The 26,599-nt window shown below is 50.2% G+C and overlaps 1 protein-coding gene across 5 annotated transcripts in view; it reads right to left on the reverse strand.

Moving 5' to 3' along the window:
• Positions 1-258: 258 nt before the first annotated feature.
• The window catches only part of SPEN (spen family transcriptional repressor), a 65,624-nt gene continuing 39,283 nt past the window's right edge, over positions 259-26,599 (reverse strand). The window contains exons 4-15 of one of the 5 annotated variants that reach the window (XM_050322710.1): positions 24,238-24,395; positions 22,893-23,093; positions 21,998-22,149; positions 19,677-19,802; positions 19,038-19,151; positions 17,732-17,845; positions 16,079-16,179; positions 5,421-13,341; positions 4,432-4,827; positions 3,540-3,734; positions 2,533-2,691; positions 259-1,779 (exon numbers count right to left, since the gene is read on the reverse strand). In XM_050322710.1, coding sequence (XP_050178667.1) covers positions 1,648-1,779; positions 2,533-2,691; positions 3,540-3,734; positions 4,432-4,827; positions 5,421-13,341; positions 16,079-16,179; positions 17,732-17,845; positions 19,038-19,151; positions 19,677-19,802; positions 21,998-22,149; positions 22,893-23,093; positions 24,238-24,395 — 9,769 coding nt within the window. In that variant the 3' untranslated portion in view covers positions 259-1,647. Of the gene's footprint in view, positions 1,780-2,532; positions 2,692-3,539; positions 3,735-4,431; positions 4,828-5,420; positions 13,342-16,078; positions 16,180-17,731; positions 17,846-19,037; positions 19,152-19,676; positions 19,803-21,997; positions 22,150-22,892; positions 23,094-24,237; positions 24,399-26,599 lie in introns of all 5 variants that reach the window. The other 4 variants (XM_050322709.1, XM_050322708.1, XM_050322712.1 and 1 more) reach the window with 4 other exon arrangements.

The raw sequence follows: 26,599 nt of genomic DNA on the forward strand, positions 1-26,599 counted from the left end.
TAATTCAGGGATAATTTTCAGGAAGGAATTAGAAGTAAGATTAAAAGTGGGGGAAAATCCTTCAATTTCGGTTTTCAGTTATTCACGACACGAGTGAAAATAAAGAGGAATTTGGCCCAGTCTGGTAAAATTATCACTTTTTTTCTGGTGGTTTTTTGAAGAAGAAACAGGGTGCCCCCTCCCAGGGAGCCCCCAAACCTCCCTTTTGCCCTCCCCTCCCCTCCCAGGCGGCCAAGGGACGAGGTCGTGGCGCCGACGTGTTTTGTATTTTTTAATAAAGTTCGTAATCCAATGGACACACAAAACAAAACTGCGCTGAGAAAAAAAAAATGAACCAAAAGAAACCAAAAAAAAAAAACAAAACAAAACAAAAACAAAACCAACAAAACAACAAAAAAAGAAACCAAGTTCCATAAATTAATTAAGTGTTAGGGGAGGCGAGGGGGGCCGGGCAGAGTCTTTGTACAAGTGTATAACACTTCCACAGCTGATGAGACGAGGGGATGTTTAAATGAAGCGCACTTACAAATGAGTGACAATACAAAGTCTGAGTATGAAAATAAGATTTTTTTTCTCTGAAAACACATTTTTGGCACAGATTAAAAAAAAATGTATGTTGTGGGGATTTGATTTTTTTTTCTTTTTTGTTTTTTTAAAGTCAGTATTATATATATTTATATATATTATATATATATTTATATATACACACACCCACTGAGTTCTGCATATCCCACCAGGAAGGAAAAAAAGCTCTCCCTTTTGTGTTTTTGTTTTTTTTTTTCTTTTCTTTTTTTCTGTTTGCTTTGTATTTTCTTGCTTTTTCAGTGTAAACTGTACATCCCAGATGAAGAGAAGACGGCTGCAGCAGGGGTAGGTGGAGGAAGAGGAAGGTTCAACATCCGGACAAAATAACCCCAAAAGAAGAAAAAAATCCAAAATAATAATAAAAAAAAAAAACAAAACCAAAAGAAAAAGAAAAAAAAAAACAACAAAAAACCAATGAAACAACCGATAAAATAAAAAATGCCTGTGTGAAATGCTCCTTGACCCACAAATGTCAGCAGAGTCCCTGCGGAACGTCCACGCAGCTCAATGTGTGTCAAGACATCCAGAACGTCACAGCGTCTCCAACTGTGCAAAGTCCAAGTCACTAATTTAGTGCAAAGGCAGTTCAGGTTCTTTTTTCATTTTTTTTCCTTTTTTTTTTGTTAAAAAAAATAAGCCATCCTTTTCTTTTTTTTTTCTGTGGTTTTTTTTGTGTGTATTTTTTTTTTTTGTATTTTTTTCCCCAAAAAGGAGGCACAGGAACCCAAGCCCAGTCCACCTGCTGAGTGCATCAGTTGTCCATAAGCTAAAGCAACATGTAAACATACGGTTTGATCGAGGCCGGTCGGGCAGGAGGCTGGTTTCTGGCAGCATTTTTCTTGTTTCACAACCTTCTCTCCTTCTTTTGATTTTAGTTTTAATTTCAAAATTAATTGTTTTGTTTTGTTTTCCCCCGTGGGCTTTTTTATTTCTTTTTTTTTTGGTAATTTTTTTTTTTTTTTTTTTTTTTTTTTTGCTGCAGGGCCTTGGAAAAAAATTAAAAAATAAAAATAAAAAATAAAAAAATCAAAATAATAAAAAGTCAGTTAACTGGTAAACAGCTCATACCGACGCGATGACAATCATGAGGTGAGGAGAGATGTTGGAGATGCTGGCGAGGAGGTCGGGGGCGAGGCGGGACAGGTGGCTTTCCGAAAATTCGCAGGGTGGGAAGATCTGCAGAACGTAGGCAGGCTGAGGGGAGGGGAAAAAGAACACGGATTAGAGCCAATCCAGGCCTAAAATGTTTAAAAACCGTGACATTCCGGTTTTTTTGTTTTGGTTTGTTGTTTTTTTTTTTAATTGGTGTTTAAAGGCTCTTGGATTTTGTATAAAACAGAAGACACAAGTGTGGTTTCCCAGGTAGGGAATTTTCCACACACAAGATGTAAGAGCTGGTTGGTTTGACTGGGAAAGGGAGAAAAATCCCAAGGAATGAATTATTTCAGTGGTTGCTCTGAGCGCTGGCACCTCATTCTGGGTCCTTTACACCGAGAATTCAGTTACACAGAGAGGATAAATCTGATTCAGTGCAGCCACACACCTGGAATAAACACTCCACAGCACCAAACCCACAGGTGTTTCCCAAGGAAACAGTAGGTGTCCTGGAAAAACCAGGATATGGGCAAGAAACAAGGACTCTACTTCAGAGATAAAGGGGTGGGAAAAGACTTTGGTTGGTTTTCATCCCAAGGAGTTGAGCTGGGAACAAACTGATGGTTCTCATCCCAAGGTGCTGGGCTGGGAACCAACCAAACGTACATTTGGGGTTGTTTTTTTTGTGGCTTTGGGGTTGGTTTTCAGTGATTTTATTTTTTAGGGGATGTAATCAGGGGGTTTCACTGCTCCAAACAGGCAGCTCGAGCAGAACCCCAGCGAAGGCGCGGGGGAAGGACGGCTGGATTGGCTGGTTAATCCCTGGTGTTCCAGGGGTTTCTGTGCTGGTACCTGGTTGGAGCCGGGGTTGGGGACGTTGATGATGCCTGCAGCCTGTTTGGCCTGCAGGTAACTGATGAAGGCAGCCTTGAGCGACTCGGTCTGACTGACCACGTCCTCCTGGTCGCGGCCGCAGGGCAGGGCCAGCAGCAGGCAGTAATCGCTCTCCACCTGCCGGGGACGACACGTGCTGGGTTAGGTGGGGGATGGAGAGGTGCCTTCCTGCCATACACCCACTATCCGGGGGGAAAATGCCACCTTTGAAGTCCCTGATGTTACAATTTGTCCCCGAAGAAGCTGTGGCTGCCCCAGCCCTGGGAGTGTCCAAGGCCAGGCTGGACGGGGCTTGGAGCAACCTGGGCTGGTGGGAGGTGTCCCTGCCCATGGCAGGGGTGGGATGGGATGAGCTTTAAGGTCCCTCCAACCCAAACTATTCTGGGGTTCTGTGATTTTAACACACCAGGAGATGGTGAAAGGACTGAAAAATGGATTTCCATGGCCACCCTAACTCCACGTTCCACCCTTCTCAGACACACTGGAGCCAGCAGGAATTTGTCCCAGGGCTGAGGAATGGGTGACTTCGGAGGTTTCCCAACTCTACCATTCCCTTTTCCATGAATGTAGGGTAAGAGCTATTGCTCATCACTTGCAATCCATGTTACACCCACTCTGGGATGAAAGAATTCCAGTGCTATTACCAGAATCCCAAAAGAGAATCACAGAATGTCCTGAGCTGGAAGGGACCCCAAGGATCATGGATCCAACTCCTGGCACTGCCCAGGACACCCCAACAATCCCCCCCTGTCCCTCAGAGTTGTCAAACCCTCCTGGAGCTCTGGCAGCCTTGGGGCTGTGACAGGGCCCTGGGGAGCCTGTTCAGTGCCAACCCCCCTCTGGGTGCAGAAAACAACGCGGATTTTGTGGGTTTCGGTCCTGCAGCCGGTGAGACCCCCGCAGTTGTCAGCACACGGCTATCAGCCCTTCCCAAGCACACGGCCCTGCCCCAGCCCTGCCCTCACCATCATTCTCCGTGCGACCCCCTCGAGCTGGGAGGCCTCGAGCCGCATGCGCTGTGCGATCCGCAGCGGGGGCCCCCCCTCCGGCGCCGGCAGCGACCGGTGAGCCAGGACGTTGTTCCCGGAGACAAAGTGGAGCTGGACAGCGGCCGTGTCGTTCTTGAGGGCCAAGAGGCCCTGCCAGACAATGGGGTATTTCTGGGAAGAGAGAGGGAGAAGGAGTGTTACACGCAAAGGAAGGAGAGGGGGATCCGAAATCCCCCCTGAGCTGCTCAGCTGCCTCCGGTGCTTCCATCGGAGCTTTACGTAACACCTGATTGTTCCTCTCACACGTCAGGCTTGGTCTAAATCCTGCTAAACCAGGAATTCAGTCCCTTTCCTTCCAGCTGGCCAAGCTGCCTGGGTGGATCCTGTCATCACAATCCCTCAGCCTCCCACCCAGCATGAGGCTGTTGCCAAATGCTCTTTTCTCTTTTACAAATGGAAAAGTTGAGAAATAACAGAAGAGTAGCTCGAGGTTATATGGGAGATATTTGGTGCTGGACACAACTCTTGGTTCCTCATCAGTGCCTGCTCCTGTCTCCCTCCTCTTCCTCATTTCCTAGGCTTGGAAGAATGTTTTTTTCCTTTCTCAGTGAGATGATTAAATACACCATCACTCTTCCCTGCCCATGAGGAAAACCTTTCCAGGAAACAGCCGAGTATAAAACTGACTGGGAACAGTGACAGGGGTAAAAACCAGCAGGGACGGAACAGCCCAACCACCAGACAGATGAAGCATTTGATGCAAGACAGTCAGGTTTGGTGCCCCAGGTGAGACAGAACCCAGTGATTCCGCCCTGGATGAGCAGCCTGAGGTGGCTGGGTCAGGAGGAGGGGACAGATGGACACTCACTGTGAGGAGCTGGACCATGTCCACGGGTCTCTGCGACACGGGGTGAGGCGACGGCTCCTGTTTGAGCCCGGCCTGGGGCTCCGCGCGGCTCAGGGGCGGCCCCGACGTCGTGGGGATAAACATGGACTGCTTGGGAACCGCCTGGGGCTGGTGCGGCGACGGAAGCTCCTGTTTCATGGAGACGGCGACAGGGGAGGGGTAGGAGGTCTGGCCCGTGTCCCCCTGGGCCCTCTGGAGGTGGACGTGAGGGTCCATCTGCGCCGCGTGTCTGTTCACAGGGGGGTGGTGGCTCTGCTCCGGCCCCGCGGCCGGGGGGCCCTTGGGATCCTGTGGGATCTGAGGGGTCTTGCTGCGGACTGGCTGGCTGGGGTGCGAGTGCTCGCCCTCCGGCAGACCCTGGGAGGCAGGAGGGGGGACAAAGGAAAGATTTTAGGCTGTGGGTGTATCAGATCTCATTAATGTAACAATAAGGCTGCCAGGACATCATCACGTTCCAGGTGGAGATGTGTCTCCACGCCACAGCCCTGTTGTGGTGATACCTGGGCCAGTTCCTCACTTCCAAGTCCACCTGAGCTGAAATTCCACCCCCTGAATTCTGCTCCAAGTCCACTCTTAGCCTCCCCATCCATCTGAGGGTGCCTGACCTACACAGCACCTCAGTGCTGACAATGCTCCTCCCGACATCTCTACTCCCAGAAACTCGCAGGTAGTTTCCCACCTCCTGCTCTGAGACCCAGAGCAGTTAAGGAAATGGGTTGTCTCAGCTTCCCCTGATGCTGAGCAGCGTTTGAACCCCACTTCCCAAAAACCCCAGCTCCTCTTGTACTATGAACTTAAGCAGGGCCTAAAGACCAACCACAGAGAGTTCAGCTCAGCTCTTCGATCACACAGAGCTGTGTCACAGCCACAGTTAGCTCAGAATGCTCCAGATTCCGAGCAGAATCGAGCTCCAGACTCCAGGGAGAAGGAGAAAGGGTTTTACTTCTCACCTGAGAGGGGGTCATGCTGCGGGAGGGCAGCCCGATGGGCGAGGCGCCGGGGAACTGCGGGTGCCCGAGCTGTGCCGCCGTGTGGTAGTTCCTCATGTCGCCGTAGACAGAGCGGTAATCGTGGAAGGAGCTGCCGGTGGGATGCATGATCTGCACCCCGTGTGGGACCACCACGGGCTGCGTCAGGGGCAGCCCGGGCAGCTGGCTGCCCGAGGGCACGCTCAGGAGCCGGGGCTCGCTGTGAGGAGAGTGGGCCACCTTGCCTTCGGAGGATTTGGGAGTCTCTTTCCCAGGCTGCGGGGTCTTACTGACGGGGGGAGTTTTCCCGGCCCCTTCGGGTGTCCGGGACTGCCGCGTTTCTGAGTGGTGCTCGCCCACGGCGGCCATGTGTGGGTGCATGATCATCCTGACGTCCCGGGGCACGTTGTACTGGTCCAGCCGGATGCTGGTGGGGTGCATGCGGTAATCCGGCTGCATCACCAGCACGTCCGACTGCACCGGCGCCGGGCCCCGGCACACGGCCGAGTGGTGGAAGTGCAGCTCCTCCTCGGGGGGGTGCTGGGAGGACAGCGGGGGCATGACGATGTCCCGGATGGGGGCTGGCTGGGGCGTGCTGGATCTCTGAGGTTTGATGTCCATCTGGGGCTGCAGAGCAGCGCGGGGCGAGTGGAGCGCTTCGGGGCGGATCCCGTACGGGATGCCGGAGAGAGGAGGGGTGTTCATCCTCACCTCCCCTTGGGACAGGTGGCCCAGGGACACAGTCTGCGTTACGCTGTGAGGGGGCATGATAACAGACTGCTCGGGATGCATGCTGGAGATGTACTGAGGGACGGGAATTCCCGGCGCCAGCATGACCGGGGTACTGCTGGACAGAGCTGGAGACGAGGTACTGCCGGGATGGCAGGCCCGGGGGAACGGCGACGGCGAGTGCCCGCTGGTGCGCGGCGAGTGTGGCTCCTGCTTGGTGACCCCCAGGTGGGAGATGGCCCGGTCAGTCGGGGTGCTGGGCCCCGAGCCGACGTGGTTTGCTTCCGAATGCATCTTCCCAGAGAGGGAGGAGTGGTGAGGACTCACTCCGGGACTCAAGTTGGAGGGTTGCAGAGTCTTGGTCTCCACTTTCAGAGCAGCTGGGTCGGACAGTTTTTTGTTGACGACCATCTGGTTATGGACCAGTACAGGTGGAGTGTTGACCGTCTGCGTCAGGACCTTGCCGGGCTGAGAGGCCGGAGTCTGGACGGCCAGGTGGGACGAGTCCGGCTTGTCCAGCGTGGAACGCTCCTGTTTCACGGAGGAGATGACAGGTGATGTGTTGTAGGGCTGCGTGCCGAGTACCAGCGAAGAATGGGTGGAAACAGTCCCGTAGCCCGCTGAGGTCTGGGAGCCTTTCGGTGCCGGCTGAGACGGCGTGATGGGCTCCTGTTTAATCTGAGACTTGGACACAGACTGCTGGAACTCGATGTCCACGGCGCTGGCTGGGGGAATCTGGCTGATCTTGGCGCTGATTCGCTGTGGGCCTTCCGTCTTCTGCCCCGAGTAACTCAGGAGCACCACGCCTTCCGAGGTGTTCACCCGCAGCCCTGGGCTGGACCCGGTCTCCACAGGCCTCTCCTCGATAATAGACATTGACCCCGGATGGAACCTGCTGTTATCATTTGTGCTCGACCTCTGCTTGAATTTCGGCGAGGGAGCGTTGACAAGGCAGGTCTGGGTTTGAGGAGCTTGTTTCACCAAGGTGATCCTGGGAGCCTCCTCCAGATCCACGCTGTGGGGCATCCTGCTGATGACAGAAGTGGCTTTGGGAGCAATCACGGTGCTGATCTTCTCCTTCTCACTGAACACCGGTGCTTCGGCCACCGGTGGGTCCAAGGCGTTGGTGATGGGAACTGCCGGCTTCTCCTCTGAAACCGGCTTGATGGCCTCCACGGCGGGGTGGAGAGGTGCCTCCTCCAGGCAGGGCGCGCTCACCGGCTCGGCGTGTGTCGTCGTCACGTGCGTGGAGGTTATGCTCGTTGCCGAGACGTATTTGGGCTCCATGAGTATCTTCCTCAAAGTGCTGGAGTTCGTGTCGATATCCGACGCTTTTGTGTCCGGCGGGAGAGCGGGCGGGGGTGTGGAACGGGCACGGGGTTCCTCGTGCCTGACCATCCACTCTGGCACTTTGGCAGCACCGGAGTGAAGGGGGACGATGGCGGAGGGCACCGGGGTGGGCAGCTTGGCCACTGCGGCGGGGACGGTGGGAAGGGCTGCGTTCGGGGCGCTCGGCGGTGTGATAGGAGTGTTCTCCAGGGGCGACCGGATCTTGAACGCGCTCTGACTCCCCTCATCGAGGGGAACCGGTGGGGTGCCCAGGTCCAGAGGAGACGGAGCAGGAGCTTTTGGGGAGGAGCCGCTCTCAGCCACAGCCTCATGCGCAGCCACAACATCAGCGGCCACAGCCTTGGTGGTGTCAGAAGCACTTGGCTCCATGGATGCTGTGGGTTTTTGTTTCTCCTCCTTTGAGGTTTCCTCAGGTTTTGCCTTTACCTCGTTGGCAGGAGGTGACTTGCTCTGCACCCTCTCTGGTTCGAAGGCGTTGACTTCGGTGGCGTCGCCCTTCCTGCTCGTGCTCTTCTTGCGTCTCTGCCGCGAGGTTTTCTGACGGCCCTTCTCCTTCCGAGCAACTTCAGTCTCCTGCAAGGTCTCGGCCTCCTGAGCAGAGTTGGAGGATTCACTGAAGCTGACTTCGGACTCCTTGCTCTCTGTCTCCAGCGGGACAGAGCCAGGCACCGGCTGCACCGCAGGCTCGACGGTAGCCTCGGTTTCCAAGATATTGTTCACTGCCTGATCCGTCTCAGGCTCCATCTCCTCCTGAGGTGACGGTAACACCAAGGGCTCTGTGGGGATTTCGGCTTCCGATTCAGCGGGATACGTCGGGGGTGCAGGGAAGCTTTCAGTCTCCCCAGAAATGTCATTGATGATGGAGCCGATGGCCGCTGCCAGCTCCGTTTCACTTGCCTGATGAGCAGGTTTATCTGCCTCCTCCTCCTGACGGACTTCAGGTACATCTGCTGTCGGCTCTTTGTAGGCAGCAATCGTCGGAGGAGTTTCGGTGAGTTTTGCAATGTTCTCCACCGCCTGCTCGAGCTCGATCTGCTTTGCCAGCTGGGCAGCCTCGGGGGACTGCCTGGGCTCCCGCGTCACCTCCTTCTCCACTTCTGGGAACGAATCTTCTACCTCGTTCTTAGCAAAGTGGGGTGGCAAGACATCCTCTTTTGGGGGGCTCTTCATCTTGGGTGGTGACACTGCCACTGGCTCTGCCTCCTCCTCGGTGGGTCGCAAGGCGCCCTTGACTTCGTCCACGTTGAGGCGTATTTCCACGTTTTTGAGACACACAGATGCTTTATCAACAACGGTTTTGGTATTTTTGTACCTTCCCCTTTTGGATTTCGTAACCTTTTCCGGCACTGGCTTCTTCTCAATGATCTCAACCGTGGGGATTTCGAGCTGGTTTTTCTCCACATCCAGTTCTTTCCGATCCCGTTTCTGCTCGCTCACTGCCGGCTCTTTCTCAGCAGCTTTAGCTTTATTGCCGTTGTCTCCGACGCTCAATTCCTGACTGCTTCTCTCAGCAGCATCTTCGGACTCAGCCGCAGTATCGGCTTTCGGTTCGTTCTTCCCTTTCTTCCCCTGTTGGCTGGTAGCAGCTGATGAGTGACTGTGGGTGAGCTTCTGGGATCTAGGAGACCTCCAACCCTCTGCAGGCTTAGGAGCTTCCATGGCATCTTTAGTCTCAGCCTCCTCCACCTCTTGCTGTACCGGTTCAGTCTTTATTGGAGAGATGTCCTCCTCCGGCTTACGGCGGGTTTTGGGAGGTCTTCCCCTCCTCGGGGTCGTGGGAACAGTTGTTACTGTTTCCTGTGGTTCCTTTTCCCCTCTCTTCCTGGTGGATCTAGTGACCTCCATGGAGTCCTTCACCGGAGATGGGCCTTCATTGTCCCCTGTGGTAGCATAGACTGACCTCACATTTCTGCGCCTGGTCCGGCCTATCGGCAGGCTCGGCTCCACATTTTCTGGCTCTGCAGCAGAACTCGGGGATTTAGCAGCATTCCTCGAAACCTTCTCTGCCTCTACTTTCAACTCGGAAAGTTTCTGGGTCTCCCCACGAGGAGAGCTTGACCTTTTCAGCTTTTCCCGGTCAATTCTTTCGCTCTTTCTCGTGGCGGGCTTTTCCGTGACACTGGCTGCAGCCGACTGCACGGGAGTCTTGGAGCGTTTACTCTTGTAGGATTTCTTATCTTTTACAACCACTGGAGGTTCTACTTCCATATCATTGTCGGAAACGGGTGGCAGGACCTCAGCAGCTGCCTCCACTTTTTGAGTCATGCCAGCATCAGCGTTGGCAGAAGGTGGAGGATTTTCCTCTTTAGGTTCTGCAGCCTCATCTGACTTCTGAACTAGCTTGGGTGGAGGAGGAAGCAGTTGGGCAGTCTCAGGTTCTGGATCTACGCTGATGTCTGCATCAGAAAATGAAGCCCCAGGAGTAGGAGGTTTGGTGTCCAAGTAGGAAGGATGCTCTGTTGCCACAGAATCTTCCTCCGGCGCCAGGGTCGTAGCAACGACGTCTTTACTCGCTTCTACAACCAGTGGAGGTTCCGTTTGCTCAGGAGGTTCCATTTTGACAGGAGCAGCGAGTTCAGGAAAAGGTTTTTGTTCCTCTATTGCAGCAGCAGGTTCAGAAGGTTTCTCTTCTTTGACAGCAGCTGGTTCCATCAGGACCTTTTCGCTCGCTACCTTCTCAGGAGCGATGGGAGCTGGTTCCTGTGGCAGCACAGTGACCGATGAGGGACCGACTGAGGAAGTTTTGTGTTCTGGTTCTTTACTATCAGGAACCGTTTCTGGGGTTTTTGGACGGTTTTCTTTATCTTCCTGTTTTTCCACTTCTTTTGGTTTCTGATCCTTCTCCTTTTCTTTCTGCTGCATCCGCGTCAGCTCAACAAACCTGCTGTGGAAGAGAACCACAGGCTCCTGCACCAAATCAACCGCGCTGTTCGTCCCGTCGGAGGAGGACTGTCTCCCGTACAACCTGCCCGAGATGAAGTCCAGATCGTCATCTTTCCTCTCTAAATGCTGCAGGCGCTTGGAGTCCTGCTCAAAGATTGAACTGTGCAAAAACCGAGACGCGAACAGTTCCTGCCGCTCTTGTTCCTCCTCTTTATGATCTTCTTTCTTATCATCCAGTTTTCCGCCTTCGGAATCTGTTCTGATTTTTTTCTTTTTCATGTACCAAGATGGAATAGGTCTCGGAGCCGAGTCAACCTTCTCTTTGTCTTTATTGTTTCTAAAACTAGCAAACCTTGAATCCCAGTCAAGAAAGGACCAGTTTTCCTCTCGGGATGAAGAGAGGGATTTAGCTCTTTCGAGCAAGGCCTTTGTGTCGGGTGTGATTGTCTTGTCCAACGCAAAAGAGTAGAATTTGTTTCTTTCTAAGGAACTGGACAGTCTTTCCTCTCTTTCACGTAACTTCTCCTCTCTGTCCCTTAATAAAAAAGACAACCTGGAACTCTCTAACAAGGACGAGGTTTTCGGGGAATGGGGTTTGTTTTCGCCGTCGTCATCCGAATCCGAAGGCACCTCCCCAGGCTCCAGGTCCCGGACAGACCGTTTCCGGATGCTGTCTCTTTTGACGATGCTGCTTGGAAAGCTGATGTCGACTCTCCCAGGCTCCTGCTTCACCTGGGTTTCCCACCTGCTTGAGTCTTCCTCAGAACTCAGCACGGAGAGTTTTATTTTAGCCATTTCTGCCATCTGCTCCCTTCTGCTGGAATCATAAGGATTGAATTTCAGCGAGTCTTCCCTCACAGTCATGTTTGAGTATGAAAGACCCTTTTCTTCTATTTTAGGTGACTCTTTGGTTTCCTTTAATGGCATTAGCCTTGGAGAATCGAGTGTGTCGTCATCCTCATGGAACGGGAAGTGTCTGATGCTCGGGGAACAGGACATCCTTTCCGAGTCCTCACTCACCTGACGAGAACTTCTGTAGTTCCTTTCTCTTTTAGTGCTAATTTCAAAGTCAAACTGGTCAGTCTTTTTCTTTTTACTTGGTGGAGAGTCATCGGTGACGTCCTGTGGAGGTTTTCCTACCTCGTGGACCAGGCTCCGCCTTTCATATTCATCCACATCTTTCTTTGGGCTGCCGAACTTCTCCGACTTTGCGATCTCCATTTCCAGCTGCTGTTTCAACCTGCGACTTTGCTCCATTTGTTTCCGGTAGCTCTGCGTGTGGTCGATGTCAATGCCAATTTTCTCCTCTGTGTCAGCTGATTGAGGTTTCTCTTGGCCAAGTTTATGGTCTGGTGTTTCTTCGGGAAGACCAGAATAATTCTTCCTTGTGTCCTCTCTCTCCGTTCCCTGCTCATCCAGTAGCTGGACCTGTTTATGCTGGGGTTTCACCGGGTTCAGTTTCTTAGTAGAGAGTTCCTGAACTTCCACGGATTCATCGGGTGTCTCCATCAGCCTCGCCTGCAGATCCAGGGTGGGACGCATGCCAATCCCACCGACATTAAGAGTGTCCTGAATTTCTTTGGGACTAGTAACAGGAATAAGTCTTTCCAGTTTGAGCTTTTTAGATTCCCTTTTAAGCATCTCCTTCCTCAGGGGTTTCCTCTCCAACTCTCCTTCCCTTAACATCGGCGCTTCTCTGGACGACGCTGTTGCATCAAGCTGCTTTTTCAAGACCACGCGTGCATCCTCCTCATCCTGGCTGCTCCGCTTTACATCCAGTTTTTGCCTGTCAGGCTTTGGATTCGCATCGGCAAAACGCCTTTTACGAGCCTCCAGCTTGTCTAAATCAACCGCGTTGGCCCCCTCAGAGGTTTGTTCTGTCTTCAAGTGCTTTTTGGGTTTCATTTTCCCCTCCTTATCCACCACTTCGATGTGGCTGGCGAGGGCTTTCTCTTTCTGTACCTTGGTTCTGACGGGTTCCAGTTTAGACTGCTCCAACTTGGCTTGCTCAGCCTGGGATGTCTGGGTTTTCTGTTCAAGCAGCGGGGATTTCAGAGTGTCATTATCAAGCTTTGCTCTCAGTTTCTCCAGCGTGGGCTGATCGATAACCTTTCCTTCCTTTTCCTTCACGCGGGTCAGCACAACGCAGGGCATCAGTTCCAGGCGGTTTTTCGCTGTCCCTTCTTTGTCACCCCTCTCTTTGCTTTGTTTGCTGTTGCCCTTCAGTTTTTCCGGGCTGGGTTCTCTCTCATTCTCCTGATCCGTTTCCGAGGACTGCGAGCTGGGTGAATGGATTTTCGCTTTTCGTTTTTGCTTATCCATTTTCTCCTTCTCAATTTTCTCTGGTTTTTCCTTCCTCACCAAGCGCTTCTCCTTGTCCACCCTCTCCTGCTCGAACACGCGCTCCTTCTCCGCCTTCTCGTTTTTTGTGTACCGTTCCACGCGGGGGGCCTTGTCGAGCTTGTCGTAGCGTGGAGGGGACAGGGAGCTGCAGCTGCCGCTGCGATCCGACGACCTGCTGTAAATCCTCCTCTCCGAGTCGCTCTGCAACCGCTCCGACTGCGAGGGGGACGCTCCGGGGCTCTGTGGGCGCCGCGAGTGCGTTGGGCTCTGGCTCCGCTCGATCGGTCTCCGCTCGTGGTCTCTGTCCCGATCGGATTCGAACCGTTCCCTCTCCCTCTCTCTCTCCCGTTGCCTGTAACTGTACTCCCTGATGTCCTGCTCGTAGGGATCGCCCCGGTAATCCCTGTACTCGCGCGGGTCGTCGTAGTATCGTGGGTCATAGTAGTCTCCCTGGTAGGGATCCCACTCGGCGTAGAATTCCCTGCCCCGGGCTGGGTATTCTCGCCGAGGATCTTCGGGATACGTCCCCGGGGTTCGAACAGTCTCATAGTAAGTACGATCAGGGGCGTACTCGTAGGATCCTCTTCGTTCGTCCCTGCTAAACACAAAAATAAACGGGTTCCAGTTCTCCTCCTCAACCAATGTCCTGTGTTACCACCACCCTTCCCAGGTGAGAGAGCGGTTTGGGTTGGAAGGGACCTTAAAGATCATGGAATCATTAAGGTTAGAAAAGAGTTTTAAGGTCATCGAGTCCAACTGTCAACCCACCAGCACTGCCACCACGTTCACCATCCAATCATGTCCTCAAGTGTCACGGCCACATGTGAGGGAATCATTTTAGGATCTTTTCTCCTAGGTGCATCAAGGCAGCTGCACACAGAGATTTAGCAATGACTTGGTTTCCTCCTTTTCTATTTTTTCTAGCTTTCCCTTCCTCACCAACTGCTTTCTCCTTGTCCACCCTCCCCTGCACAGTGGACTTAACACCTTGTTAACTTACCAAACAGCAAATGCAGTTTATTGGTCATTTCGTAACAGCTCTCCCAAGTATTGTTTCACCACCCTCACTCCTTTATTTTTGTCAAATTCAAACCTTGCATGAAATAATGGTAAAACTAAGCCATGCATGGTCTGGCAGGGTGAAGACACCCTGTCTTCAGAACCTGAGATCTACCTCTGAAAACATGGGGCAAATCAAAATTCAAGGGTGGAATCTCTCTGTTACTAAGCAGTAAAGTGGCAGTAAGATTTCTTTAAAAACCCTAAGCCCTGTAAGTGATCCCTTAATTCCAAAATTAGCTCTTGGGTTGCATGTGACTTACTGGCATAGCCTATTTACAGTAAACCCAAGTCAACAAATATCAGGTTGTTTACGAGATCAGGTGAATTCATTCAGCAAAGTAAGTCAAGCAATTAATGTCGTTATCTCAATACCTTCAAAGGGCAAAAATAAGTCATTTATAACACTAAACATGGCAGGGAGGTGGCACAAAGCTGGAGCTCCAAACCCCCACCATTACAGAGTGGTTTGCACAGAGTGGGTCGGGCTCTGCTCTCAGGCAATGAGTGACAGGACAAGAGGAAACGGCCTCAAGCTGTGCCAGGGGAGATTCAGGTTGGACATCAGGAGGAATTTCTTCATGGAAAGGGTGATTAAACATTGGCAGGGGCTGCCCAGGGAGGTTTGGAGTCCCCCCCTCCAGAGGTGCCCAAGGAAGGCCTGGCCGTGGCACTCAGCGCTCTGGGCTGGGGGACAAGGTGGGCATTGGGCACAGCTTGGACTCAATTAACTTGGAGGTCTTTTGCAACCTTAATTATGCCATGATTCTGTGATCCCACATATTTGGCTTCACAGTTTATGTTTTATGTTAAAAGCTGGCAGCTTCCACCTTTTACGAAACGTACAAAATAGAAAAAGAAACAAAACATGGAAGACAAAAAACCTCACCCTGCAGGAGAAGTGGGATGTTGTGAAAGGCAGCTGTGAAGCTAAAAACATTACTCAGGGATTTCCTTTGGTTTTTCATGCTTTTTTCTCTGTTTGGGTCCTATTTAACCACAACCCTGAGAGGAGGTTTGTGCAGATCTCGGCATCACTGTTGGGAGGAGCTTGGAGGGGCAGCAGAAGCTGCAGAATTACAGGAGTCACTGCAGAGCTCACTCCATTGCTGCGTGACTGTATTCCCAAGGATCTCGCAGTGACCGTGTGAGCAGAGCCACAGAAAAGGAAAAAACAGACCAATGTGCACCCAAGCACCAGAAATCCGTTCTGCTCGGGATTGTGAGCCCACCTGACTCCTGTCTGCTAAAAACCACCCAACAACACACTTCCCTTGTCCGAATTCCATATTGTTCCAAGGACATGCTCACTGCTGGTACATCTGGCAAGGCCTGGGGAAGGCACACTTGCATTTCTATTATGCAAATCCCAAATTTCCAACCCTCTCTCGCTCTTAAATCTGGTCATTTTGCACTCTGTCACACCAATCTATTTTGCTGCAAATAAAAGTGGATTTATCCAGCTCTCAGGTACAACCAGCGTCACACTGGGCTCACTCCTGGCCAAAGCAGAGCCCTGACAACGAAGGCAACAAACATGGGTGGCTTTTTAGTCAGTGGAGGAGAAAAGCCCAAAATGTGGAGTGTTTCTGTGCAGGGGTAAGATGAGTAGGATGTGCACTCTGGTTCCAGCTGCTGCCAAGGGGCAGCAACACAGGACACACCTTTCAGGTCAAAAAACCAACCAGAAATACAGCATCGCTCCTATTTTCTTCTTTTTCTCAAGTTAACAAATTAATCTGCTGAAAAGGGGGAGGTGGAGGATCAGATTTTCCTCTGTGCTCAAGGGCTGAGCAGCAGGAGTTTATCAGACTATATTTACACCCACCAACACACACGTTGCTCTGGTGCAGATAAGCTGCTCTCTGCATTCCTCAGACGTGATGAACGACTCCCAGCTGTGTCCTGGTGACCCACCACAGAAACCGGATACTAAAATATGGATCACACAGACAGCTGAAACCTCCAGCTCAGGGGGAATTCCAGTAACCAGTTACACTCGGATGTGTGAGATCCTGCCTGCCTTAATCTGCCCAGTTTAGGCCTGACTTAAATTTCTTTTAAAAAAAACAGTGAAAAGGTAAAAAAACATCTAAAAATGCTGAACTGCTGTTTGGAAAACTTAAAAAAATAAGGTTAAAGGAACAAAACCGAGTGCTTGTTTAAGAATCATGGCCTGAAGAAGAAAAAAGATGTTTGATGATGATGACTGTAAGAAAATTGTGTAAGACGATGCTGGAAAAATAAAAAAAATTAATATAGATATTGATACATGCCTCCTTTCTGCCAGCATCTCATAGAAGTCTCTGATATCTTGACCCGTTTTCTCCATGGAATGATAAAATGCCAACTGGCTCTCCCGATTTGCAAAGTCCACCTGAAAAATAAAGGGGAAACCACGTTCAGCCACAGGAACATCCCGTTCTGCCAACACTTCCCTGCCTGCAGCAGGCTGAGGGGGGGAGCAGAACTGAAAATGGGGGTAATGTTTAATAAAAAAGTCAAAGACTTCTTCAGTTCTGGCCCTGCACATCCCCAGGAATAAAGATTTCTCTCAGCTCAGTGGAGCTGGGTAACCACCTCCTCCCTCTGTTGTTGTGGCTTCTGCTCAGCAAAGCAGCAGGAAAAATACACGTTATTATCGTGGTATTGATGTTTTTAATGCCAGGACAGTTCCAAAGTCCCTTTTATCTCCAGGTACTGCTACAGCAGGTCGGGATTACGAATCTATTCCAGGCTCCACAGTGTTTTTCCAGGGTTATAGAGCAGGCAACGGAGCAAGTCTCCTGAACTGCAGCTCCCTGTTCCAGCCACTCCAAGAATTGGTGGCTTATAACCAAGGATGACAATATTAAGAAGCATATGGGATAGGCAATGCAAAAAATGAAGGATTAGAATGGATTTAGCTATGTGTATGTCCCATACTGCAATGTTTTTAACATTCCAGCTCCTGTTATTTTTCAAACCAGCCCAGTCCTGTGTGTAACCCCAGCAGTGCAGCCCAGACACGTTGAGGGTGTTGCTTATTCCAGAGTCTTTTAAGCAGCAAGACCCACACAAGGGAGGAAACTTTTAACTGATCACATGTTTTCCTGCATCTAAAGGTGACTGATATCCAACCCCCAGGCTCAGGAACTCCAGGATATCCAACTCCCAACCCTGGGTGAGGTGTGGATTTAATAACTGAGTTCATGTGTGACATCAGTGGCACTCTTTAGCAGAGGAGAAAGGAGGAGGAGGAAGGTAACTAAGAGGGTTGGCTGACACCTCCCATGCCCAGTTAGTGGCACTGATGGGACAGTCGGAACAGGTATCACCATGTTCACCCAAATCCAAGATATCCTTGTAAATGTCAACTGTTGCTCCAGGAAAAAAGTATTTTCTGACTATTTTTTTCAAGTGGTGTTTTCAGTTGTTTTTAAAAATCTGTTGCAAGGAAGGACCAGATGACCTTCGAGGTCCCTTCCAACCCAAACCACGCCATGACTGCATGTTTGGGTTGCTGTACCCCACAACCACAGCCAGGCCCAGAGCCTGGAGATCAGCATGGAGCTGTGTTATCCTGGAGGAACTCACCCCCTCAGATTCCCCTTTCTCAACACAAAAACAGCCAGAAGAGGTTGCCTTGGATTGGGGTAAACGAGGCAGGGACACAGACACCAACACTCAGGAGCTCAGAGAGACAAGTTCAGCGAAACAAACGGCAGAATACTGGAAAAGGCTCTCTAAGTGACACTTCAAGGTTCCCTGACATCTCGATAAGCTGAGTATAAAATACAATTTAAGCTTTTGGTATCTGGGACGTGTGTCCCGCTAAGAATTCCCTGAGTTTGCAATGTCAGTGTTTACGGGGGGGGAGGCCTAAATGCAATTTCTTTTTTTTTTTTTTTTTGCCTCTTTTGCTTTGCTTTGGAGGTCATTCTGCACACCTTAATTTTATTCCCACCGATTTTCCTCCCCTTGGTCTCTTTTACAGCTGCTTGTGCATATTCAATCTCATTGTAGAGAACCAGGGCCATGCCTTTTAAGCGGTCAAACACCACCTGTAAAAAACAAAAAAACAAAACAAAAACCAAATAAGAGCCTCATCCACAGGACTTAATGTCAGTCCCAACAAAATCCTAAGTCATGAGGATACCAGGAAAGAAATAATTTTTAGCAAGGTGAATTTCCAGGCTTTTCTGATGAGGCGTATTGGAATGAAGAGACAATCGAAGGACACGGGACTGCTTTGAATTGTGGATATTGTGGCTTGAGGTATATTATGCCTTTATTTTGTTTTTCTGTGTTTTACTTTTAACGCTTTTTCTTTAGTGACTGAGTTTTGTAGTTTCTCTTTGGGTGTTTTCAGATTTTTTTGGAAAAATTCTCCATGTGTTTTAGGGGGGAAAAAAGGTAAAGGGAACATTTAATCCCAAAGTGGGATTAAAGTTTTTTCATCGGTCTGCAGTACCACTTGCCACTTCCTAAACACCCAATTTCCAAATATTCCCTTCCTTTGGCAGCATAAATTTATGATTCAAGCGACAACAGCTACAATAAAGAAAGTCAAAGCTGCAACACAAACCCACAAAAACCCTTTGGGGAGGCAAGACCTTGATCTTGAGAAGATTCACACACGCTGCTTAATTTTAAGCACATCCATGTCCAATAAAAATACACGGGACAACTCCCAGGCTCAAGTTTAAGCACGTGATAAATCACTTGCACTGTCCCCAGCGGGGCATGTGTTGCACCATTGCTGACTTTCTCTCTTCTTTCATGTGCTCTTTCCAACATGACTGTCCTGACTGGTTTTTAAAAAGTCATTCTCTTTGGTCTGATGAATTGCTTTTAAAAAGCAATTTTTCCGGTCTGTTGAACTGCTTTTAAAAACTCATTTTTTTGGTCTGATGAAAAAAAATATAGTTATGTCTAATTATGTAATCAGCAAATATGAGCAACTACATAATTAGACTGCTGTTCCAACTAACATTTAAGGAATTTTGCTGGGGAGAGACCGTACTGCACAAGAGCAACGAATGGTTTCCAATACTCTGTATCTCGGCTCAAAGTACTTATTCCTGGCTGCTCTCAAACCCCAGAAGCGACTGCTCCACGGCAGCCAAATTCCACCCCAGAGGGAATTTTGCTTCCTTAGCTAGAAAGCCCTGGACAGTGGGGGCTGAAAGGACAGGATGGGAAGAAAGGCAGACAGTAACAAGTGCAGAGCACACGGCAGAGCCTGGCACGTACCTTCACCACGGGCCCGTACCGGCAGAAGTGTCGGGTCAGGTACTGATCCGTGACGGTGGTGGAGAGCCCGTCCAGCCACACGCAGTTCGTAGGCATGCTCTTCCCAAAACCCAGCTGGACACAAGAGGGCAAAACTTCCATCAGTACAAGGGTTAAACTCCCCGAGCAGAGCCTGCCCTAATTAAGGAGCTATTTGGGGAAAGCTGTTGTTTGTGTGGATTTTCTAAAATTAGCGTCTCGCGCAGGTGCGAGACAAAAATCGAAGAGCAATTAATGAAAATAATTCTGCATGTTTAAACAAACGCAGTGTTTGACAACATTTGGTTCTTGTAGGGTTTGAATGTCTGGTAGGGTTTGAACGTCTGGGAAGTGACAGGTTGACAGCTCTGGGGCCCCACAGCCTGTGTGTGTCGTGGGGAGCGGGGCGGGTTCTCAGGGAGCGGCAGTCCCCGCGTGCTCCATCCCAGGGCTTCGTGCTGAGCACGACGCTGATTGAGCCCCATTAGGGGGTGGCTGGAAGAGTCACGCTCTGCTCTGATGTCACATTAAAGACCACGCCACTTCCACTGCCCCTCGTGCCACAGAGCGCGGCCGTGAAGGGGAGGAACAAGGGCACAGTCCACGGGAGGATTTCTTTACCTTGAGCCGGTTATTTCCAAGGTACTCCCCATCCATCTTCTTAATGGCTTTGCACACACTGGCAATGTCACAGTACTGCAGGAAGGCGTACTGAGGGACCCCGTTCACCTTCTTAATGTCGATGTCCTGGGGACAAACACAAAACACAGCAACCCCCAGTCAGCACCGGCAATCCCATCCCAGAGGGCTTTTTTTTTCGGAGAGACACGTGGCATGAAAAGCTCTTTAATTAATACTTTCTTCAGACAGAGGATTTAAACAATAGTAGACAGTTAGAACTTCACTGTTCTGCTGCATCTCAAAACTAAATCCTTACTGAGGCAGGGAAAGCTCTTCATCAGGCAGATTTAAAATCCAAGCCCGCAGAACTAAACCTGACCTGATGAACAAACAGCAGCTTTAGGCTGTTAATTCTGTATCAAGAAGAGGCAATTCAGGATCAAAGAAATACAGATTAATTTTCGCTCGCAAAGGCTCAAGAGAAAACAACCTGCTCCAATCCTCATCTCTGAGCCAAGCAGGGCTTTTCCAAATAAACATGATCCAGCCTGTTCCTAGAAACACAAAGTGATGCTGGACTCATCCTTTGAACCACACTGGTTCGTGGCAAAGGCAAAGAAGATCCTCAACTTCCATCCATGCTGCTGTGTGATCCCAATCCACCCTGGGCCCATCCACCAGTGCAGCCAGAGGCTCCCAAAGCCCAGTAAAAGCTGATTCTCCTTGATTTTAAAAAAACCCAGCAAGCTTGAAGCTGACATTTGGTTAATAAACAAGCTCAGCACTAGCACTGGAAATGTACTCAAAGCCTCTGAACAAATTCATGGTATCATGATTCATTCTGAGGTGAAAAAAGGAGGTGGAGGGTTTGGCTTTATTTGCTGGAATAGCAGGAGCTGCGTTTGTGAGCTGCACACAGATCTGAGCACAAATGTTCCAGCATCCAGGACAGCCTAATTTCATGGCTAATAAATTTAGGGACAAGGTAGCAGTTTGATATGGTCTCACCCAAGAGCTCTTTATCTGGGAAAACAGAACTAAACAGGGAGATTTACAAAACTATTAAATTCCTACAGCCCCAGCCTAATGATTTAAGTGGAATACTAATAGGAAGCTACACTTCCAAGTGTCTGAAGTAGCACAACTGCAGCCACGGCAAATTATACCTGACCACTTACCCTGGGCAAGCAATTCCTTCTGACAGGCAAATAAAATACCATTATTGTGTTCATTACCCCTCCAAAAGGTTATAAAGCTGGTCCCTTCTGCACCTGAGCTTCCAAGCTTTCCTGGAAGCTCCAAGGCAGTGCTGTTGCCCAATTCTGAGCCATTAATAATGCTGACAGGGCAGCAGCATGGCACACAAAAGCCAATTTACACTACCACTGATAAGCATCTTTATCAGGAGAGCTCTGTTGCTGTTACACTGGCAAAGGGTTTAAGACACAGACACGGCAGGAATTCATAAATCAGCACTGATGTCAAGGATACAGTGCAGGCTGGATGCACAAGGGCTGCCAGACATCATAGCAGGAGGGGTTTATATCTGTCCACATTGTTTATGGAAGCACAACTCCCCTTCTTTTGTGGAGGGGGGAGCAGGACTGGGGATCCTAGTGTGTGTGACTGATCCCTCAGTGGTTACAACAACCCTTCAGAGCAGAGTGAACAAGGCACAGCTCATTCACAAGCAGCCACAGCTTCCAGGGAGAACGTGGACTATCACTGCTGAGGCCCAAATTCAATAGGAATCACAGAAGGAACCTCAGCATGGTTTGGGTGGGAAGGGACCTTTAAAGCCCAGCTCATTCCACTCCCTGCCATGGGCAGGGACACCTCCCACTAGCCCAGGTTGCTCCAAGACCCTGTCCAACCTGGCCTTGGACACTTCCAGGGATCCAGGGGCAGCCACAGCTTCTCTGGGCACCCTGAGCCAGGGCCTGCCCACCCTCACAGCCAGGATCCCATCTATCCCTGCCCTCCGGCAGTGGGAAGCCATTCCCTTGTCCTGCCACTCCAAATTTCATGAGGGCAGGATGTGAAGGCTGCCTTGGGGAGTGTGGAGGGTGGAATGAGCAGGATGGAGCAGTGCCTTGCCCGGTGCTGCTCGACCCAGCCTGTGTCGTTACCCCTCAGTGAACATGTGCTGAACTCCAAATGCAAAGAAAAGCCTTCAGGTACGTGCCAGCAGAAAGAATGACTCAGATTGTTACAGGAAGACTGAATAATCTTTGACACCATGATTACCACCTTTCTTAGCACCTCATGGGTCTGTGCAGGACGAGGGGCAGTGCCACCCCACCCAGGCACAATCCACGTACCACTATTCCCCCGAAGCGCTGGAAGATGTTGCGAAGGTCGTGGTAGGTGGTTGTTTTCTCCAGGTTGCCAATGAACAGAGTTCTCGTCGCTTTTGGGTGAAACTCATCTATCCTTTCATCCAAAGGACGAAACTCATTCTCGCTTTCTGTTTCTGTAATAGAAGAGAGCAAGACATTTGTAATGCCCGGAGGTGCTTTTCATGTGGGTTCGGTTCATCTCGTTTGCTCAAATCTCCTTTCTGATCTGAATGAGAGTAACCACTGCCTTGGACAAAAATACCCAGGATTTCACTTCTGACTTCTGTGATTTCAAATCTCTATATTCCCCCTGAAAGAGAGCTTCATCCTCCAACTGTTCCTCTGGAAATTTACTCTTTTAACATGTTTTATTGCATGATTTCCAGTAAGGTTTCAGTGTGGGGAACAGCACGTGGCAGGAGTTTGTTTTCATGAATCAATTTTTAAAGAAGCCATTGAAGTGCAGACTGAGAACTTCACCACGTGCTCAGGGCTGCAGCTCTGCCTGCTCAGTCACATGGGCTGTGCTGCCATCGTTGGCTGTTTCCATTAAAGGCAGACACAACGAGGCTGGGAGGACTCAGTGCTGTGCTTACACCACCCACTGGCTTCTGCTCCCCCAGGACATGGTGGGGAGATTGCTCCTTCCAGCAGATCCCAGTGTCTGGGAGCATGGCAGGTTTCCTCCTCTGAGGTTCAGGACTGGAACTCTCTCCCTAAGAGCATCTGAATTTAGCAATCAGAACTCTCGCTCTGGATTTATTCTGGTGTATTTCCCGCTTTCTCTAAGACGCGTCTCCCACTCCTACGCTGCCTCCTCACAGCAGAACGTGCCCAGAGCGGTCCCACATCCCATGGGAGAAGGGCATGGACTTACCTGGTCCTATCCAGGCCGTGACTTCAATCTGCATGCCAAAGAAAAGCTTTCCTTTGGAGGCATTTAGTGCTTTCTCCTGGTCCTCCTGCTGTCGGAAGAACACCAGGCCATACCGCTCCTCGGACGCGCCGTGGATCTGCACCGATGTCACCTTCCCGTACTTCTTGAATTCGTGGAAAAGTCCATCTTTAAGGCTTGTATCTAAACCAGCAAAGAGACATTAGTACTCCAATCTTTACCAGCTTAATAGTACCATAACAGACATGAAGACTACGACTGTCCTTCTGAAATGCGACCTCACCCTGTTTACCTTGGTGCTCACCCTCTTTTAATTTGGGGGGTTAATTTTGCCAATGTCCCAAGTTTCTGCCTAACCTTTTGCTTTGCCTGGATTTTTAAACCCAGTACACACACAAGGTTTTACACCATTGAAGCTGGTGGTGGATGGTTACTGCTCCTAAGAGACACCCAGATGTAGGTGAAGAGGTTATAAATAAACAGTGATACTTCATCAGTAATCCCATAGGGATACTGAGTCCAGCAGGTTTCCAAAGCTGGGATCAGGCATCTGGAATGGAGACTGGAGTCACACAGCATTCAGCTCAGTCAATTCAGAAATACAACCAGGCAGAGCCATCAGATTTTGCAGAATCTGACTCAGGCCTACACAGTCTGGGATCTGTGGGATAACGACCTCGTGTCCTTCTAAGGAACAGGACAGGAATAAAACCCACAGGAAGAATATCACCAGTGAGGTGTGCTGCTCCCACGGTTAACAGGGTATTTTAATTCAGCCAGTGCTTTTGCATCCATGAATCCTCTTACAACTGTTTCACAACTGATCCCAGGTTGGTTTTTCCTGTGGGATCTCTCCTGTTCTCAGCACAGGTTTCCAGCATTATTTTCCAGGCAATATCCACTGCCTTTATAAATATGTTCAGGGGTGTTTAAAAGCACCCAAACTTCAACAAAAACCCTTGAAGTTTTTGCATTAAAAAAGAAATTAAAACAAGGTGAGAATAAACAATCCAAGTTTTAAATGAAAAAATGGAGATGCTTCATTTTTTTTCCCCCGGGGAACCCCCACTGCTGTTTGAAAGCACCGGCTCCAGGAGCTGGGAATGCCCAAGTGCCCAAGACTCGGAGCTGGGACCAGCAGGACTCCTCACAGATGGTCACTAATTAAGCAATTTTCCCACTGTCACACAAGAACCGAGGCAGCAGCAGCGGGAGGAGAATCCCGTCCTCGCAGGCACCACGTGGCTGCCGTGTCACGACAGGTCACTCAACTCACTGTGGGTTGTTCAGCCAGCCCTTTTCTCCCCTTGTCCCAGAGTGCATGTACCTGTTGAGCGCACTGGAAGATTTTGAACCTTGATCCCAAAACTTTTGCGGGGCTCATCCTTCTCCAGCGACGGCAGCAGCTGGGAGGCGGGCGCGGGGACGGCCGTGGACTGCACCGACCGCGCCGGGGACTCGTCGCTGGAGCTGCTGCTGGAGTCACTGCTGGGAAGGGCACGGAGGGAACCACACGTGAGTCCAACCGAGGGGAAAAGTGACCGAGGAAACTGGGATTTGATTTACAATGCAAAACGGCAGAGCTTCTGCTCGGCTACAACCTCCCTCCTGTGCCCGACTCCTGCACCACAGCCTGCTTTTCCACAGGAATTCAGAGTCTTTCTACAAATATTCTCCTCCAAAGCCTTGAGAGGAGACAGGCAGGGGAGCAGGATATGGGTAAAATGTCAGTGAGATCCTGTTACAAGCCATGACAATGGTGGAGATTTAATGAAGTGTAACACGATGTCGGACCAGCTCGGGAGCTGGGTGGGAAGAGTGGAGAAATACAGAGAGGAGGCACAGGGCTGATGGAGCCTCAAAATCCATCCCAGAGCTCTGACAGACAGAAAAGAAATATTATTGTGCTTATGATTGTGCTCTCAGGCATCTTTCCCTAAAGGACCTGTATTCTGAAAAGACCTCATGTGTGAAAATCGTGGTGAGTTTTTTGGTCAGCTGCTCAGGAATGGCCTGGGTAGGTGTGGACGTTCATGTCCTACGGCAGAACTTGGAATGAGATGATCTTTGAGGTCCCCTCCAACTCAACCCACTCTGGGCTTCTCTACGAATCAGCAAACACCATTCCCAGGCTCGGCCTCAACCTCCAACTTCGGGGGATGAAGATCCAGCCCCGAGAACGCCTTTTCTGAACGATGATTGCCGGAGAGGGGGAATTTGCACGCTGGATCCCAGAGGGAGCCGATCCAACCGGCTCGTGCCGGCACGGAGCGCTGGACGCTTCGAGGAGAGGCCCAAACACAGGGAATGATGTTATTAAATCTGCCCAGTGGGGACACGTCATCCTGCTTCAGTGGTTCATTCCTTCCCCGAGGCACAAGGGCTCAGAGCTGCACTAAAAATACTTGTGTGTGACATAACCCCGCAGGACTCTCGTTCCCCATTGCACCGGCAGCCTTCGCAAAAATCCGGCTGGAATTCCAGCTCCGAGGCTGGAAGGGGGGTTGGGAGAGATGTGCCACGTACTAAAATAACCCTGTCAGTCTTGAAATTTTGCTGCTTGATTGAATTTTTATGTTCCTCTCCACAGCATATTAGAAAAATGATACGCAGGTTTATCTTTTTCTTATGCTAAATATTTCATAGGCTTCTTACAAACCTTCTTGGCCATTAAAGCACTTAACTTTTCCATTTCTTTTCTCAGGGAAGCCATTTGAGGCTTCTAAGCATTTCCATGATTTGATTTTGTGAGCTCTTGTATTCAAAAAACCTGCTTTTCTTCCCGAACTTCTTGGTGTAATGAGCACTGTGGCACCTTCCCAAAGCCCCTGGGCTCTGTCCCCAATATATTTGGAGGCACAGAAGGGAAACCTCTGCCCCAGAATACTCACTAACAATCCAATGGGGATATAAAAACACACCAGACCAAAATAAAACACAACAAAAAAGGGCCAAAATGCAGATGTAATAATAAACATGAGAAACTCTCCTCCCGGTCTCACCCTCGTTACAACCCTCCCATCCATCCAGTCGCTTCTCACGTCGGTGCCTTTCCCACACTCTCCTCCTCCTGGAGGAGGAAGTTCAGTGATGCTTTGGGAGAGGAGAGAAAATAAAGCCATGCCAGGAATGGAGTGAAAAGTTGAGCCCTTCACCCGCCCTGCAGCACCCAACTCCTCATTTCCTAGATAATAAATAGCATTTCCCTTCCCACCCCCCCTTGTGTTTCCCAGCAATGAATCTCCTGCCACCAAGTTGCCCCTTCACAGCCTCATTTTTCTGCTCAATTTGTGACCTGCCTTTATTGCTGCCTCACCTGTTCACCCTCCTTTTGTGCCCTCTTTATTAATGAATTATTTAATCACTAAAAGTGAAGCGTGCAGCAATTCCCTCATCTTCATCCCACTCCCTCTGCCTCCACCTTTCTGCTAAAGCACCTCAAATCCTCACTAAATTCAAGTTCTTCTCTCCAGCATTTTGGAAGGGGGGGGGACAAACCCAACCCCTCGTGAACAGGCCCCCCAATAATCTCAAGGGGTGACATCAGCCACCGCCTGCTGCTGGGAAATAAACTGGCAAAGAACAGAGAAACTGCTTTAAACACACAAACACAGGGCAGGGAACGTGTGTGGGGAGAAGCTGAAAATAATTCCCAAGCTGGCAGCAGCTCCACGTGGTTCACCAGCCCC

Source organism: Myiozetetes cayanensis, unplaced genomic scaffold (genome assembly GCF_022539395.1).
Source record: "Myiozetetes cayanensis isolate MyiCay16 unplaced genomic scaffold, myiCay2020 scf28, whole genome shotgun sequence".
Lineage (NCBI taxonomy): Eukaryota > Metazoa > Chordata > Aves > Passeriformes > Tyrannidae > Myiozetetes > Myiozetetes cayanensis.